The sequence below is a fragment of the Coregonus lavaretus genome (genome assembly GCF_964263955.1).
Source record: "Coregonus lavaretus genome assembly, chromosome: 30".
Taxonomy (NCBI): Eukaryota; Metazoa; Chordata; class Actinopteri; order Salmoniformes; family Salmonidae; genus Coregonus; species Coregonus lavaretus.
The window spans coordinates 39,058,027-39,076,733 of NC_140017.1; the positions used below are offsets into that span (position 1 = coordinate 39,058,027).

Consider the following 18,707-nt stretch of genomic DNA (forward strand, 5'->3'; position numbering starts at 1 on the left):
ATGTGTCCAGTGTAACAACTTTGTCATTCCTCGATTGCATGTGTAAGCTATTGTGTGAAGTTTGTGATTCCTCCGTTATAAAGACCAGGCAATTTAGGCCTCGTAGACTGAGGCTGCGTCAATGAAGGTAATTGCGCAACACACAATTTGAGCCTGCCCCCTGACACAAGGTTTGTTGCAACTTGCAAGGTATTGAGATATTGGAGTTTGAACAAGGAATACATTAATCATCAGAGGCAAGAAGCAACCATCATCAAACATGTCTGACCGAACCGCGGTATAGGCAGCCTATTCGCTCCAGGCGAAATCCGCTCGCCCCAGCTATTTAGGAGCGACTGGTGGCGCGCTACTCATCTGCTCGCAGCTCGAGCTTCGTTGACAGGCTCACTTCTTAATGCCGCCTTTTAGAGAGACAACGTATCGGTAACCGGTAACGGGGGAACTTCACTGCCAGGTCACACGTTCACACGCCGGTCATTAGAGTTTTCCGTTGGTTTATCCTACATTTCTCGCTCAGGCGTCCGTTCAATAGAGATAGAATAGAAATACAACTGTCTTGTACTCTGGCTTGGGGATATTGTATGCTCGTGGCGTTAACAGGTAGGCGAGATAAGCGTGTGTGAACGTTCTGTGCCAGCAAGGAAAGAGAGAGGCGGGTTCTGCTTGAAACCCACGAAGAGGCAGCGAGAAAGGAAGAGTAGCTGCTGCATGTGCAGTAGATAATGGGGATCCTAATAAACTAATCTAAACAGGTATCCTACATTCTCACCAATATCGATTCCCAGGTCGTATTCTCTCCGCGCATCTGAATTGACGTTTGATGGACATTTGATTGGTTGATGTAATGCCCATATACATCATCGATCGAACATTTCCAGAGACACCTGGTAAGTCGGATACGCTTACCAAAACTGTTCTAAATATTGGTATGTGATTCTCTCTCTCTCTCTCTCTCTCTCTCTCTCTCTCTCTCTCTCTCTCTCTCTCTCTCTCTCTCTCTCTCTCTCTCTCTCTCTCTCTCTCTCTCTCTGTGTGTGACAAGTGGCATTCACAGGTTGATCATCATGTCATCCCACTGAGTTTTTGTTCTTGTTTGATGTGCAACAGTTAGGAAATTCATTCAGTGTCCTATGTGCATTCAGCTCCATTTCCATCTTGGCCATTCAGTGTCTCTCGTCAGATATGATAATGTGTTTATAGATGTCATCATTTTAGACAGATTTTTGCGCACAAAATACATGTTTTATATTACTAGCTTACCCTTTGCACATGCTTCGCACAGACTATAATGTGTTTGCGATGGATCTTTGTCAAAGTATGTGGACATATTTCATACCAGTCAGCTCTGACATTTCTATAAATAAAATACCGTTTGGAGTTGTTATGTTTGGGACTGTCATGGACATATGTGCTCGACTCATTCCAATGGTTCCCAATAGGGGTTAGGTTCTGCGAAGTATAGCCAACTGCTAGCCTACATGATTTTAAAGTGTTTATCCATTATTTGAACGTTGCATTTCAGTAATTGAAACTTTTTTTCATCTACACATTTGTATGCTTAACAATAATATCTTAGTGGAACCATAATTTAAGGGAATAGGCTTAAGATAAGGTATGTGTGTGGTTGTGTGTTGTGGTTACAGTGAAACATGGGTTTAATTTTGAAGTGGTTTGTGAGATCTCAGGGCGATTGTGATGTTTCAGATCCATCAGAGTAACAGAAAAAGATCATAAACAAAGACTGTTTGTCTCCTACACTAAGAGGTCACACTGTCTCACTCCTACGGTAAGAGGTTACACTGTCTCACTCCCACAGTAAGAGGTCACACTGTCTCACTCCCACAGTAAGAGGTCACACTGTCTCACTCCCACAGTAAGAGGTCACACTGTCTCACTCCTACGGTAAGAGGTTACACTGTCTCACTCCTACGGTAAGAGGTCACACTGTCTCACTCCTACGGTAAGAGGTTACACTGTCTCACTCCTACGGTAAGAGGTCACACTGTCTCACTCCTACGGTAAGAGGTTACACTGTCTCACTCCTACGGTAAGAGGTTACACTGTCTCACTCCCACAGTAAGAGGTCACACTGTCTCACTCCTACGGTAAGAGGTTACACTGTCTCACTCCTACGGTAAGAGGTCACACTGTCTCACTCCTACGGTAAGAGGTTACACTGTCTCACTCCTACGGTAAGAGGTCACACTGTCTCACTCCTACGGTAAGAGGTTACACTGTCTCACTCCTACGGTAAGAGGTTACACTGTCTCACTCCTACGGTAAGAGGTTACACTGTCTCACTCCTACGGTAAGAGGTCACACTGTCTCAAGGGGGTACGAGCAACCCCTTCCTCCGTCCTGTCCTCCGACTTGGCATCGGAAGGTCTACCCGTCTCCTCTCCTGAAGCCTCCCGCTCCTTATCTTGAAATGAGAGAATTTGCTCTCTCACTAAACCCTCCCTGACTAGCACCATAAGCTCCGCCTTTAGGGCTTTCTCAGGGACAACAATTCCATAATGGTGAGCAATAGCGAAAATATCTGTTTTCCGAAACCTCACCGAACTATCAACAGAGGGCGCTTCAATGAACTTGGAGATGGCTGAGGCAGCCATCTTGTATACAGCAGCCTCCTGAATACACACAAACTAAACAAGTCACCCAAACTCACAACCTACCATCACACCTCAATCACAACTCAGAGAGCTCAGTGCAGCAGGGTCCGGTGGGTTTAATGAAATACCGGACGAACCCCCATTATGTTACGCACGCCTCTCGGAAGAGGGAACGCAACACCCTGCTCCAACTCAACTCTCCGTGGTGTGAAAGAGGTATGGGACTGTAGGTGTGAGTAAGGATGACAAAAGGCAGAGAATACCGTTAACAGGGAATTTATTCCTTCGCACGGTAAGTTTGGGGAAAAGGGGCTGGACGGAACCAAAGCAAAGAAAGTAAATATCAAAGCCCCCTCTCCTACCTTACTTGCCTACCCACTACTTACTTAACTAGCACCACCTGGTGCACTAACCAAAATACAAGGGATGGTCCGCCCAGGTCTTTCCTAGTGTGCATAAACAGTCAACTTCTACGGGTAATGTATGCCTCTTGCCTAAGCACTCCCTAGGTGCCTTCCCCTTCCCCCCTTGGGAACAAATGAAACAAAAATAGCACAAACTGGTTCACAACAAAAACCTGAGAAAAAAAACTAACTCAGGACATTAAAGAAACTCTGAGCCACAAACTAACACAAAACATTACACTTGGTTCTCAGAGCAACAACAACACAGTACATACCAAACTCTTCGCATACAACCAACATGCTGTAACTCTCAGCAATTCTGGTTACCCTTTCCCTGCCTTTTCTGAGCAACTGGGGCTTATATAGCTTCAGGAGGAGTTGGTAAATTGGAGACAGCTGCGTCCTGACGAGGGCGCGGTGTCAGCTCTCCAATCATCAATGTTTTTCAAATCAATCAGCTGCTTGTTGGGGAATTTCAGGAACCCATTTCCTGAAATACCTACATGAAAATACACAAACCACAACATAGAAACTGGGGAACGTAACACTCCTACAGTAAGAGGACACACTGTCTCACTCCTACGGTAAGAGGACACACTGTCTCACTCCTACGGTAAGAGGACACACTGTCTCACTCCCACAGTAAGACGACACACTGTCTCACTCCTACGGTAAGAGGACACACTGTCTCACTCCTACGGTAAGAGGACACACTGTCTCACTCCTACGGTAAGAGGACACACTGTCTCACTCCTACGGTAAGAGGACACACTGGTTCCTACCATAATAGCCGTGGGAAGTGGGGGGTGCTGAGGGTGTTGCAGCAACCCCTGAAAAAGCTGATTTTTTTTTTCCCCTAATGTTTATAAAAAATATATACAGTACCAATCAAAAGTTTGGACACACCTACTCATTCAAGGTTTTTCTTTATTTTTACTATGTTCTACATTGTAGAATAATAGTGAAGACATCAAAACTATGAGATAACACATATGGAAACATGTAGTAAACAAATCAAAATACATTTTAGATTTTAGATTCTTCAAAATAGCCATCCTTTGCCTTGATGACAGCTTTGCACACTCTTGGTATTCTCTCAACCAGCTTCATGAGGTATTCACCTGGAATGCATTTAAATTAACAGTTGTGCCTTGTTAAAAGTTAATTTGTGGAATTTCTTTCCTTCTTAATGCGTTTGCGCCAAACATATTTTTTCACAAAAGTAGAGCACTGGGCCTTTACTGGTATTAGCTTACCTATATACTGTAGACGTCTGTAGCGCAGGCAACAAAAGAAAAATCAGCATCTCCACTTTGGCAAAACAGGTAGTTGTATAATTAAGAACAGTATCTTGCAGGATTCAATAGTTGGAATTGTAAGAGTTGTTGCCCTGTCCCTTTCTGTAAGAGTTGTTGCCCTGTCCCTTTCTGTAAGAGTTGTTGCCCTGTCCCTTTCTGTAAGAGTTGTTGCCCTGTCCCTTTCTCTGTGATTGTCATTCTAATGGAATCCAGAAATAACAAAATCCTGTCCTCAAACATTAACAAAATGTTAATAAATATTTCAAAGACATAACGTCAAAAGGTGCAAAGTTATGGGCAAAGTCAAGAAACATCCACATCAAATGTAATATTTTTCTTGATCAAATATGGAAAACAGCCACTTTTTGTGCAGTATTAATTTAACATCCTTACAAACCACTTAATGTAAATGTAAATTACTTTATTGTACACAGGCTGGTCATCTAGGTTTGTACATGTAGACTATCCATCACCATGAAGAAAAACAATGCACAATACAGTAATTGAGTACATTGAGACATCAAGTGGTTTGTGATTATGTGGCTCAGTTGGTAGAGCGTGGCGCTTGCAATGCCAGGGTTGTGTGTTCGATTCCCACGGTGTACCAGTATGAAAATGTATGCACTCACTAACTGGAAGTCGCTCTGGATAAGAGGGTCTGCTAAAATGGAAACGGAATTAATAGATCTCTCTGTCTCTCTCTCTCTTTCTTTCTCTCTCTCTCTCTCTCTCTCTCTCTCTCTCTCTCTCTCTCTCTCTCTCTCTCTGTCTGTCTCTCTCTCTCTCTCTCTCTCTCTCTCTCTCTCTCTCTCTCTCTCTCTCTCTCTCTCTCTCTCTCCCTCTCTCTCTCCTTCTGTCTTGAATATATCCTAGTGCCTGGCAGGATTATCACAGATACACACACACACACACACACACACACACACACACTCCTGCTGCACCCCCCATATGGAGACCCTTTCACCATGCCTGAGGGAACGGCACATCTAACACATGATACTTGAAGAGACGGCACATCTAACAAATGGTGTGTGTGTGTGTGGGGGGAGGAGATTTGGTTGAAAGAGAGGCAGAGAGACATTGTCCCCTGGTCAGGTGCTCTCATCTCAGCCAGCTAACAGCAGGACCCTCCCTTCTGCAGACTCAGGTCACCTAACCAGCTTGTAAAAGTGTGTGTGTGTGTGTGTGTGTGTACTTGACCAGTGGGGATCAAGGATGAATTGCCTGTTGAGGAAGAGTTTCCTACTTGCTAAATGCACTTTGCTGAGGAGTTGAACTATAACTTGGTGAGAGGAACATTCTCTCTTTCTCTTTGCTGGTTCTGGAGCCTTGTATTCTTTCTGCTGCACATATTACAGGGATGGTAGTATATCTGGATGGTAGTATATCTAGATGGTAGTATATCTAGATGGTAGTATATCTAGATGGTAGTATATCTAGATGGTAGTATATCTAGAGTAGTATATCTAGATGGTAGTATATCTAGATGGTAGTATATCTAGATGGTAGTATATCTAGATGTTAGTATATCTAGATGGTAGTATATCTAGATGGTAGTATATCTGGATGGTAGTATATCTGGATGGTAGTATATCTAGATGGTAGTATATCTAGATGGTAGTATATCTAGATGGTAGTATATCTAGATGGTAGTATATCTAGATGGTAGTATATCTAGATGGTAGTATACCTGGATGGTAGTATATCTAGATGGTAGTATATCTAGATGGTAGTATATCTAGATGGTAGTATATCTAGATGGTAGTATATCTAGATGGTAGTATATCTAGATGGTAGTATATCTAGATGGTAGTATATCTAGATGGTAGTATATCTAGATGGTAGTATATCTAGATGGTAGTATATCTAGATGGTAGTATATCTAGAGTAGTATATCTAGATGGTAGTATATCTAGATGGTAGTATATCTAGATGGTAGTATATCTAGATGTTAGTATATCTAGATGGTAGTATATCTAGATGGTAGTATATCTAGATGGTAGTATATCTAGATGGTAGTATATCTGGACCATGTTGTGGGCTTTTATAAGATTTATCATGGTGTTGGGGAGGTTTGTGCTTTATCGTGGTGTTGGGGAGGGTTGTACTTTATCGTGGTGTTGGGGAGTGTTGTCCTTTATCATGGTGTTGGGTGGGTTGTCCTTTATCATGGTGTTGGGTGGGTTGTCCTTTATTATGGTGTTGGGTGGGTTGTCCTTTATCATGGTGTTGGGAGGGTTGTCCTTTATCATGGTGTTGGGGAGGTTTGTGCTTTATCATGGTGTTGGGGACAAGTGTCCTTTATCATGGTGTTGGGTGGGTTGTCCTTTATTATGGTGTTGGGTGGGTTGTCCTTTATCATGGTGTTGGGAGGGTTGTACATTATCATGGTGTTGGGGAGGTTTGTGCTTTATCATGGTGTTGGGGACAAGTGTCCTTTATCATGGTGTTGGGGTGGGTTGTACTTTATCATGGTGTTGGGGTGGGTTGTCCTTTATCATGGTGTTGGGGTGGGTTGTCCTTTATCATGGTGTTGGGGTGGGTTGTCCTTTATCATGGTGTTGGGTGGGTTGTCCTTTATCACGGTGTTGGGTGGGTTGTCCTTTATCATGGTGTCTGGGTGGGTTGTCCTTTATCATGGTGTTGGGGAGGGTTGTCCTTTATCATGGTGTTGGGGAGGTTTGTCCTTTATCACGGTGTTGGGGAGGGCTGTCTTTTCTCGTGGTGTTGGGGAGGGTTGTACTTTATCATGGTGTTGGGGGGGTTTGTCCTTTATCATGGTGTTGGGGGGGTTTGTCCTTTATCATGGTGTTGGGGAGGGTTGTACTTTATCATGGTGTTGGGGGGGTTGTCCTTTATCATGGTGTTGGGGGGGTTTGTCCTTTATCATGGTGTTGGGGGGGGTTGTCCTTTATCGTTGTATTGGGGAGGGTTGTGCTTTATCGTGGTGTTGGGGAGGGTTGTTCTTTATCGTTGTATTGGGGAGGGTTGTGCTTTATCATGGTGTTGTGGAGGGTTGCGCTTTATCATGGTGTTGGGTGGGTTGTCCTTTATTATGGTTTTGGGGAGGGTTGTGCTTTATCGTGGTGTTGGGGAGGGTTGTCCTTTATCATGGTGTTGGAGAGGGTTTTCTTTTCTCGTGGTGTTGGGGAGGGTTGTTCTTTATTGTGGTGTTGGGGTGGGTTGTGCTTTATCATGGTGTTGGGGTGGGTTGTACTTTTAGTTTAACAGCTGAGTTGTTGCCACATCTTTCTATGAGATATCATGTTTAGTTGGTTTATGTTTTTCATGGAGATTATTTCACTCCTTCTCCCCTCCCTGGTCCCCCTCCTCTCCCCTCTCCCTCCCTTCCCCCTCCTCTCCCTCTCCCTCCTCCTCCACCTCTCCCTCCTCCCTCCCTCTCCCTCCCTCTCCACTCCCTTCCCCTCCCTCCCCCCTCCTCCCTCCCCTCCCTCCCTCTCCTCTCCTCTCCTCTCCTCTCCTCTCCTCTCCTCTCCTCTCCCTCTCCTCTCCTCTCCTCTCCTCTCCTCTCCTCTCCTCTCCTCTCCTCTCCTCTCCTCTCCTCTCCTCTCCTCTCCTCTCCCCTCCCTCCCTCCGCTCCCTTCCCTCCCCTCCCACCCCTCTCCCTCCCCTCCCTCCCCTCCTTTCCCCCCTTCCTCCTCTCCCCTCCCTTCCACTCTCCCCTCCCTTCCCATCTCCTCTCCCTCACCTCCCTCTCCCTCCCCTCTCCCCCCTCCCCTCTCCTTCCTCTCCCTCCCTTCCCTCCCCTCCCCTCTCCCTCCTCTCCCTCCCTCCCTCCCTCCCCTCCCCTCCGCTCCCCTCCAGGTGAGTTGTGACAGCCAACAGCTGAAGGAGCGTTGAGCATGGCGGAGACCGTCCCCCCTAAGTCGGCTAAGAAACCCCGCTGGACCTCCCTGGAGATCGGCCTGCTCACCATGGTCTCCCTCCTCTTCATCGTCATAGTGACCCTCATCGTCCTCTTCGCCACACAGCGGACTGACAGCAGTGAGTGGAGAAACTCACAGAGCAATCAAAATGTCAATCAATCAAGCAAGCATGCAATTAATCAATTAATCAATCAGTTAGACAGTCAGTCAGACAAATCAAATGGAATTAAAACGTTATGTAAAGTGCGTTTAGCCATCTCAACAGATGTTATGGTGATATGATGACACATGATGTGCTATTTAAAAAATCACAGATTAGTTTACTATTCTTACGGTTGCAATCTTGTTCATTTGTGTAGCCTACTTTCTGGCAGCGAGAACCCTTAAACAGGCTGTTAAGTCAAATGTTATGGCACATTTAATATGTGAGTTTCAGACTTAAAAAGGGCAATATGCGATTGCTACATACATTTTTTGACTTTTATATGAATTATATATATCCATTGATTCTTGAATAATATAACTTATAGATGCCTCATTAGCTAAGGTCAACTGTCGTACCCCATCAGAGCACAATAGATACTATTGTTTTGCTCCTTTGTTTGTAAACATTTCAATTGTAAACAAACACTGAACAGCCTCAAAACATTGCTAAAAATCATTTTGATATCATGGATGGTCAGTCCATGTATCCATAGCTCTGTCCATGAATTTGATAGTGGTTACATTTCTCCAGACCCATCCCACAGCTTTTTACCAAAACAGTGGCAGGGTGTCGGCTTTTTTATTGTTCAAACTGCAGATTTCCCCGTTAACGTTTGTCAGCTCAAGGGGAGCGTTGAAGCGGATAGTGGCCTGAAAACTGAAACCCACTCCACTAAGGAACAGGGTTTTCAACAGGCTGCTAGAGGCCTCTTGAGTGTTGTTTTGGATGGCCAGTACAGAGGGACAATCAATGAGGCATGGAAAGGGAGGTTAATGTCCAAGTGTGTAAAGGTCTTTATTGCTACGTATAAAGTTCCATTTCAGTCCCTAGCGACTTCCCTTATGACCCTACCCCTTTGGTGATCAGGCATTACAGGAGCTATGATTGATGTACTGTAGGCCCTATGGCAGAAGGTCTACTTAAGGCCAATGTATATCCTATGGAGATGGACGGTTCAGAGCGTAGCGCAGTGTCGCAATGCCGTTTTTCATTTAAAAAAAGGGCCGGTTCCTTATAGTGTTCTCCGACATTCAACGTACTCCCGTGTCACATGAAAATTGTAACGCGCCGTATCATTCCTTGCGTAGCCGTGGGAGCAGTGTTGTGTAGCTCGCTTCATTCCTTGATCTGATCTATAGGCTATAACCTATGCGTCAAAGTAGCCTATTTTGCATTGAAAACCAAATATAATCTCAGCAACTGTTCAAACAATAAACAAAACAATATTGTATCCTTTGTTTAGAAGTGACAACGTTATTGTAGGCTATTTTGGAACGGAAAAACCGATAGCCATGTGCTTTTTTCTGTCTGTGACAAAAAATTATGACATTCTATTTTTAGCTAATATGGAAAATAATATATTGAAGCAGCATATCAAACTGGGATAATGTTGTAGGTTACACCGGCAAATAGAATAATATTTGTTACCCCATATTATTTAATTATAAATCTGATTATTTCACTTGGTGATGTAGGAAGCTAAAATGCTAGTTGACTACTGTCTGACCAGCAGTACTGTTTCCTTCAGTATAATTATACTACTGATGACTACTGTCTGACCAGCAGTACTGTTTCCTTCAGTATAATTATACTACTGATGACTACTGTCTGACCAGCAGTACTGTTTCCTTCAGTATAATTATACTACTGATGACTACTGTCTGACCAGCAGTACTGTTTCCTTCAGTATAATTATACTACTGTTGACTACTGTCTGACCAGCAGTACTGTTTCCTTCAGTATAATTATACTACTGTTGACTACTGTCTGACCAGCAGTACTGTTTCCTTCAGTATAATTATACTACTGTTGACTACTGTCTGACCAGCAGTACTGTTTCCTTCAGTATAATTATACTACTGATGACTACTGTCTGACCAGCAGTACTGTTTCCTTCAGTATAATTATACTACTGATGACTGCTGTCTGACCAGCAGTACTGTTTCCTTCAGTATAATTATACTACTGTTGACTACTGTCTGACCAGCAGTACTGTTTCCTTCAGTATAATTATACTACTGATGACTACTGTCTGACCAGCAGTACTGTTTCCTTCAGTATAATTATACTACTGATGACTACTGTCTGACCAGCAGTACTGTTTCCTTCAGTATAATTATACTACTGATGACTACTGTCTGACCAGCAGTACTGTTTCCTTCAGTATAATTATACTACTGATGACTACTGTCTGACCAGCAGTACTGTTTCCTTCAGTATAATTATACTACTGATGACTACTGTCTGACCAGCAGTACTGTTTCCTTCAGTATAATTATACTACTGATGACTACTGTCTGACCAGCAGTACTGTTTCCTTCAGTATAATTATACTACTGATGACTACTGTCTGACCAGCAGTACTGTTTCCTTCAGTATAATTATACTACTGATGACTACTGTCTGACCAGCAGTACTGTTTCCTTCAGTATAATTATACTACTGATGACTACTGTCTGACCAGCAGTACTGTTTCCTTCAGTATAATTATACTACTGATGACTACTGTCTGACCAGCAGTACTGTTTCCTTCAGTATAATTATACTACTGATGACTACTGTCTGACCAGCAGTACTGTTTCCTTCAGTATAATTATACTACTGATGACTACTGTCTGACCAGCAGTACTGTTTCCTTCAGTATAATTATACTACTGATGACTACTGTCTGACCAGCAGTACTGTTTCCTTCAGTATAATTATACTACTGATGACTACTGTCTGACCAGCAGTACTGTTTCCTTCAGTAAAATTATACTACTGATGACTACTGTCTGACCAGCAGTACTGTTTCCTTCAGTATAATTACACTACTGATGACTACTGTCTGACCAGCAGCACTGTTTCCCAGTGTTGTAGTACTCGAGTCCGACTGCACTCAGACTCGGACTTGACCATTGGTGACTCGGACGGCCTTCCCGTGACTATTTGCACTTGGACTGGATAGGCTACAATGATAAGCAGAATGTTACCACTGGGTGCGCAGAGCAGCGTGGGTTCTGTTCTGTAGTAGTGGAAAGAACGCTCCACACCCGGCACACGCAGGCTACGTCAGCTGGTGAGCTGCAGGGGAGCAAGCGATGGGTGTGGGCAGGCTCCACTCCAGCTCCGCCTCTGAACATAGGCTAAACAACAGTCTAGCTATGTTTGTCTCTCTCTCCCCTTGAATATAGAAAAGTAGGCTGCCTTTGAATTTGTCATCTCGCGCTACTGCCCTAATCAAATCAAATCAAATCAAATTTTATTGGTCACCTGCGCCGAATACAACAGGTGCAGACATTACAGTGAAATGCTTACTTACAGCCCTTAACCAACAGTGCATTTATTTTTAACAAAAAAGTAAAAATAAAAACAACAACAAAAAAAGTGTTGAGGAAAAAAAAGAGCAGAAGTAAAATAAGGTGACAGTAGGGAGGCTATATATACAGGGGGGTACCGTTGCAGAGTCAATGTGCGGGGGCACCGGCTAGTTGAGGTAATTGAGGTAATATGTACATGTGGGTAGAGTTAAAGTGACTATGCATAAATAATTAACAGAGTAGCAGCAGCGTAAAAAGGATGGGGTGGGGGGGCAGTGCAAATAGTCCGGGTAGCCATGATTAGCTGTTCAGGAGTCTTATGGCTTGGGGGTAGAAGCTGTTGAGAAGTCTTTTGGACCTAGACTTGGCACTCCGGTACCGCTTGCCGTGCGGTAGCAGAGAGAACAGTCTATGACTAGGGTGGCTGGAGTCTTTGACAATTTTGAGGGCCTTCCTCTGACACCGCCTGGTATAGAGGTCCTGGATGGCAGGAAGCTTGGCCCCAGTGATGTACTGGGCCGTACGCACTACCCTCTGTAGTGCCTTGCGGTCGGAGGCCAAGCAGTTGCCATACCAGGCGGTGATGCAACCAGTCAGGATGCTCTCGATGGTGCAGCTGTAGAATTTTTTGAGGATCTGAGGACCCATGCCAAATCTTTTCAGTCTCCTGAGGGGGAATAGGCTTTGTCGTGCCCTCTTCACGACTGTCTTGGTGTGTTTGGACCATGATAGTTCGTTGGTGATGTGGACACCAAGGAACTTGAAGCTCTCAACCTGTTCCACTACAGCCCCGTCGATGAGAATGGGGGCGTGCTCAGTCCTCTTTTTTTTCCTGTAGTCCACAATCATCTCCTTTGTCTTAGTCACGTTGAGGGAGAGGTTGTTGTCCTGGCACCACACGGCCAGGTCTCTGACCTCCTCCCTATAGGCTGTCTCATCGTTGTCGGTGATCAGGCCTACCACTGTTGTGTCGTCGGCAAACTTAATGATGGTGTTGGAGTCGTGCCTGGCCATGCAGTCATGGGTGAACAGAGAGTACAGGAGGGGACTGAGCACGCACCCCTGAGGGGCCCCCGTGTTGAGGATCAGTGTGGCAGATGTGTTGTTGCCACCCTTACCACCTGGGGGCGGCCCGTCAGGAAGTCCAGGATCCAGTTGCAGAGGGAGGTGTTTAGTCCCAGGATCCTTAGCTTAGTGATGAGCTTAGAGGGCACTATGGTGTTGAATGCTGAGCTGTAGTCAATGAATAGCATTCTCACGTAGGTGTTCCTCTTGTCCAGGTGGGAAAGGGCAGTGTGGAGTGCAATAGAGATTGCATCATCTGTGGATCTGTTGGGGCGGTATGCAAATTGGAGTGGGTCTATGGTTTCTGGGATAATGCTGTTGATGTGAGCCATGACCAGCCTTTCAAAGCACTTCATGGCTACAGACGTCAGTGCTACGGGTCGGTAGTCATTTAGGCAGGTTATCTTAGAGTCCTTGGGCACGGGGACTATGGTGGTCTGCTTGAAACATGTTGGTATTACAGACTCAGTCAGGGACATGTTGAAAATGTCAGTGAAGACACTTGCCAGTTGGTCAGCACATGCTCGGAGTACACGTCCTGGTAATCCGTCTGGCCCTGCGGCCTTGTGAATGTTGACCTGCTTAAAAGTCTTACTCACATCGGCTACGGAGAGCGTGATCACATAGTCATCCGGAACAGCTGGTGCTCTAATGCATGCTTCAGTGTTGCTTGCCTCGAAGCGAGCATAGAAGTGGTTTAGCTCATCTGGTAGGCTTGTGTCACTGGGCAGCTCGCGGCTGTGCTTCCCTTTGTAGTCTGTAATAGTTTTCAAGCCCTGCCACATCCGACGAGCGTCCGAGCCAGTGTAGTACGATTCAATCTTAGTCCTGTATTGACTCTTTGCCTGTTTGATGGTTCGTCGGAGGTCATAGCGGGATTTCTTATAAGCGTCCGGGTTAGAGTCCCGTTCCTTGAAAGCGGCAGCTCTACCCTTTAGCTCAGTGCGGATGTTTCCTGTAATCCATGGCTTCTGGTTGGGGTATGTACATATGGTCACTGTGGGGACGACATCATCGATGCACTTATTGATGAAGCCAGTGACTGATGTGGTGTACTCCTCAATGTTGTCTGAAGAATCCCGGAACATGTTCCAGTCTGTGCTAGCAAAACAGTCCTGTAGCTTAGCATCTGCGTCATCTGACCACTTTTTTATTAACCGAGTCACTGGTGCTTCCTGCTTTAGTTTTTGCTTATAAGCAGGAATCAGGAGGATAGAGTTATGGTCAGATTTGCCAAATGGAGGGCGAGGGAGAGCTTTGTATGCGTCTCTGTGTGTGGAGTAAAGGTGGTCTAGAGTTTTTTTTCCTCTGGTTGCACATTTAACATGCTGGTAGAAATTAGGTAGAACGGATTTAAGTTTCCCTGCATTAAAGTCCCCGGCCACTAGGAGCGCTGCATCTTGATGAGCGTTTTCCTGTTGATTTATGGCCTTGTACAACTCATTCAGTGCAATCTTAATGCCAGCATTGGTTTGTGGTGGTAAATAGACAGCTATGAAAAATATAGATGAAAACTCTCTTGGTAAATAGTGTGGTCTACAGCTTATCATAAGATACTCTACCTCAGGCGAGCAAAACCTCGAGACTTCCTTAGTATTTGATTTTGTGCACCAGCTGTTGTTTACAAATATACACAGACCGCCACCCCTTGTCTTACCGGAGTCAGCCGTTCTATCCTGCCGATGTAGCGTATAGCCCGCTAGCTGTATGAAATCCATGTCGTCGTTCAGCCACGACTCGGTGAAACATAAGATATTACAGTTTTTAATGTCCCGTTGGTAGGATAACCGAAATCTTAAATCATCCAATTTGTTATCCAATGATTGAACGTTGGCTAATAGGATTGATGGAAGAGGCAGTTTACTCGCTCGCCGTCGGATCCTTACAAGGCACCCCGATCTACGTCCACGATATCTCCATCTCTTCCTCACGCGAATGACGGGGATTTGGGCCTTGTCGGGTGTCTGTATGATATCCTTCGCGGCCGCCTCGTTGAAGAAAAAATCTTCGTCCAATATGAGGTGAGTAATCGCTGTCCTGATATCCAGGAGCTCTTTTTGGTTATAAGAGACGATGGCAGAAACATTATGTACAAAATAAATTACAAATAACGCGGAAAAACACACATAATAGTACAATTGGTTAGAGGGCTGTAAAACGGCAGCCATCTTTTCCGGCGCTGTTCTATCACCAAGCAAAAATGAGTTAATGTCATTTTTGCTTCATTAAATACAGTGGGGGGAAAAAGTATTTAGTCAGCCACCAGTTCTCCCACTTAAAAATATGAGAGAGGCCTGTAATTTTCATCATAGGTACACGTCAACTATGACAGACAAATTGAGAATTCTTTTTCCAGAAAATCACATTGTAGGATTGTTAATGAATTTATTTGCAAATTATGGTGGAAAATAAGTATTTGGTCACCTACAAACAAGACCACAGACCTGTAACTTCTTCTTTAAGAGGCTCCTCTGTCACTCGTTAGCTGTATTAATGGCACCTGTTTGAACTTGTTATCAGTATAAAAGACACCTGTCCACAACCTCAAACAGTCACACTCCAAACTCCACTATGGCCAAGACCAAAGAGCTGTCAAAGGACACCAGAAACAAAATTGTAGACCTGCACCAGGCTGGGAAGACTGAATCTGCAATAGGTAAGCAGCTTGGTTTGAAGAAATCAACTGTGGGAGCAATTATTAGGAAATGGAAGACATACAAGACCACTGATAATCTCCCTCGATCTGGGGCTCCACGCAAGATCTCACCCCGTGGGGTCAAAATGATCACAAGAACGGTGAGCAAAAATCCCAGAACCACACGGGGGGACCTAGTGAATGACCTGCAGAGAGCTGGGACCAAAGTAACAAAGCCTACATCAGTAACACACTACGCCGCCAGGGACTCAAATCCTGCAGTGCCAGACGTGTCCCCCTGCTTAAGCCAGTACATGTACAGGCCCGTCTGAAGTTTGCTAGAGTGCATTTGGATGATCCAGAAGAGGATTGGGAGAATGTCATATGGTCAGATGAAACCAAAATATAACTTTTTGGTAAAAACTCAACTCGTCGTGTTTGGAGGACAAAGAATGCTGAGTTCCATCCAAAGAACACCATACCTACTGTGAAGCATGGGGGTGGAAACATCATGCTTTGGGGGGGGGTTTCTGCAAAGGGACCAGGACGACTGATCCGTGTAAAGGAAATAATGAATGGGGCCATGTATCGTGAGATTTTGAGTGAAAACCTCCTTCCATCAGCAAGGGCATTGAAGATGAAACGTGGCTGGGTCTTTCAGCATGACAATGATCTCAAACACACCGCCCGGGCAACGAAGGAGTGGCTTCGTAAGAAGCATTTCAAGGTCCTGGAGTGGCCTAGCAAGTCTCCAGGTCTCAACCCCATAGAAAATCTTTGGATGGAGTTGAAAGTCTGTGTTGCCCAGCGACAGCCCCAAAATATCACTGCTCTAGAGGAGATCTGCATGGAGGAATGGGCCAAAATACCAGCAACAGTGTGTGAAAACCTTGTGAAGGCTTACAGAAAACGTTTGACCTGTGTCATTGCCAACAAAGGGTATATAACAAAGTATTGAATTGATGGAAGGAGAAACTTTTGTTATTGACCAAATACTTATTTTCCACCATAATTTGCAAATAAATTCATTACATATCCTACAATTCATTACAAATCCTACAATGTGGCATCCTAGTATGGTGAAAGGAATGTCCTTTGTTTCAGAGACTTTTGCCGCCCAAAAACATCAAACAATGAACATTGAGACAATATATTTAAACATCCAAACTTTGGGAATGACGAGAAATGGAATATGGGAAGTTAATGTCTATTTTGTGATGTCATAAATTATTGTATAAAGGCATTATAATGAAAACAGTGTGACTTGAAGAGCTTTTACACTGTGTATAATAATAAGCCATTTAGCAGACGCTTTTATCCAAAGCGACTTACAGTCATGCGTGCATACATTTTTTGTGTATGGGTGGTCCCAGGGATCGAACCCACTACCTTGGCGTTACAAGCGCCGTGCTCTACCAGCTGAGCTACAGAGCACACAGTGTGACTTGAAGAGCTTTTACACTGTGTATATCAGGCTTACATCCTTTACCTTGGGTAGAAAATATCAAGGAGGAAGACAATGTTTCCGTGAAGATAGGAATGTGATTTTAGCTTTCTATCAAATTCATAGTGATGATAATACTTTTGCCTTGTAACTAGCCACGCCCGAGGGAGCTCAGAGACCGTGTCAGTATGACGGAAACGCCCCTCTTTACCAGCTGTTGTCCATATTGGTCCCGACCCTCAAAATCAACACGAGGTGAAGACGACAAAGTTGCCTCCACTAACAATCAATGTTACGGATGAGTAGCTTTTCTAAGTACTGTATCTAAGAAGGTGAAATTAAGTGGGACCATCCTGCTCTCATCACCCCACAGGGGTTCATCGACACAGCTTATTAGCCGTCCTCAGAAGACCACTTCCAGAACGAGTGAAAGTAAACAGACAACTAAGAAGAAGGACATTGTGACCTCTTGTGGACAATCTGAGCCTTACATCTAAAAGACCATCCGAAAGAGAAGGACCAATTGACCCCTTCCCACGAAGGCCTGGGTCCAACAGAGATACACGACGGAGACTTCCAACACGTAAATACATGCATTGCTTTTCTTCCCAAACGGGCGGCAGTTCAGGGCAAAGTATTAGGATTACTGTGAGCATAGGAGCAATTAGGGTTTAAGTGCCTTGCTCAAGGGCACATCGACAGATTTTTCACCTAGTCGGCTCGGGGATTAGAACAAGCGACCTTTCGGTTACTGGCACTACGCTCGTAACCATTAAGCTACCTTAACCCTAATTGCTCTTGTTAAGTCGCTCTGGATAAGAGCGTCTGCTAAACGGCTAAAACAAAACAAAACATGTTCTTACTGAAGCATTTTGCTTCATGTCAGTGACTTTTTGCTACGTAACGTTCCTGTAGATTGTTTCTAGAACCATTATTTGGTCAACAGTAATAGCCTATTCATTATGTTCATTATGTGGTCCTCTGTAGCTCAGCTGGTAGAGCACGGCGCTTGTAACGCCAAGGTAGTGGGTTCAATCCCCGGGACCACCCATACACAAAAATGTATGCACGCATGACTGTAAGTCGCTTTGGATAAAAGCGTCTGCTAAATGGCTTATTTATTTATTATATGTTGATTCCTGCTATGTAAGTATCTGCCTGTCCCTGTTTCACTGTCTGCTGCTGCTGTGTGAGAAAGCCACTCTCAGTCCCACTCCCCACTGTGCGCACAGAGGAGGGAGAGATGCATTATGAGAGGCTCAAGCAAATGACCTTTGCTCAAATGCAACTGCGGGAAAAAATACAGTTTTCAAAGCAACACCTGTTATTCTGTAGGCTGTAGTCCAGCATGGCTGTAGCCTGGCATTGTGTTGATGCAGCCGTGGAGCGTAGCACAGTGCACCATTTGCAGTGAATAGGTACCTTAGCACTGGAACGTTATTGTAGGACACATTAGCCTACATTTACTGATAGATTAATCAATTAATGTGGGGTTGAGGTCAGGGCTCTGTGCAGGCCAGACAAGTTCTTCCACACCGATCTCGACAAACCACTTCTGTATGGACCTCACTTTGTGTACGGGGGCATTGTCATGCTGAAACAAACTGTTGCCACAAAGATGGAAGCACAGAATCGTCTAGAATGTCATTGTATGCTGTAGCGTTAAGATTTCCATTCACTGGAACTAAGGGGCCTAGCCCGAACCATGAAAACAACCTCAGACCATTATTCCTCCTCCACCAAAGTTTACAGTTGGCACTAAGCATTCGGGCAGGTAGCGTTCTTCTGGCATCCGCCAAAACCAGATTCGTCCGTCGGATTGCCAGATGGTGGAGCGTGATTCATCACGCAGGAGAAC

The 18,707-nt window shown here is 44.6% G+C and overlaps 1 protein-coding gene across 1 annotated transcript in view; it reads left to right on the plus strand.

Moving 5' to 3' along the window:
- Positions 1–844: 844 nt before the first annotated feature.
- LOC311105663 (neprilysin-like) overlaps positions 845–18,707 on the plus strand; it is a gene marked incomplete at both ends in the record, with an annotated part of 78,082 nt that continues 60,219 nt past the window's right edge. The window contains 3 exon segments of the mRNA XM_084147878.1: positions 845–887; positions 8,140–8,147; positions 8,151–8,319. Of these exon segments, the coding sequence (XP_084004004.1) occupies positions 845–887; positions 8,140–8,147; positions 8,151–8,319 (220 nt within the window).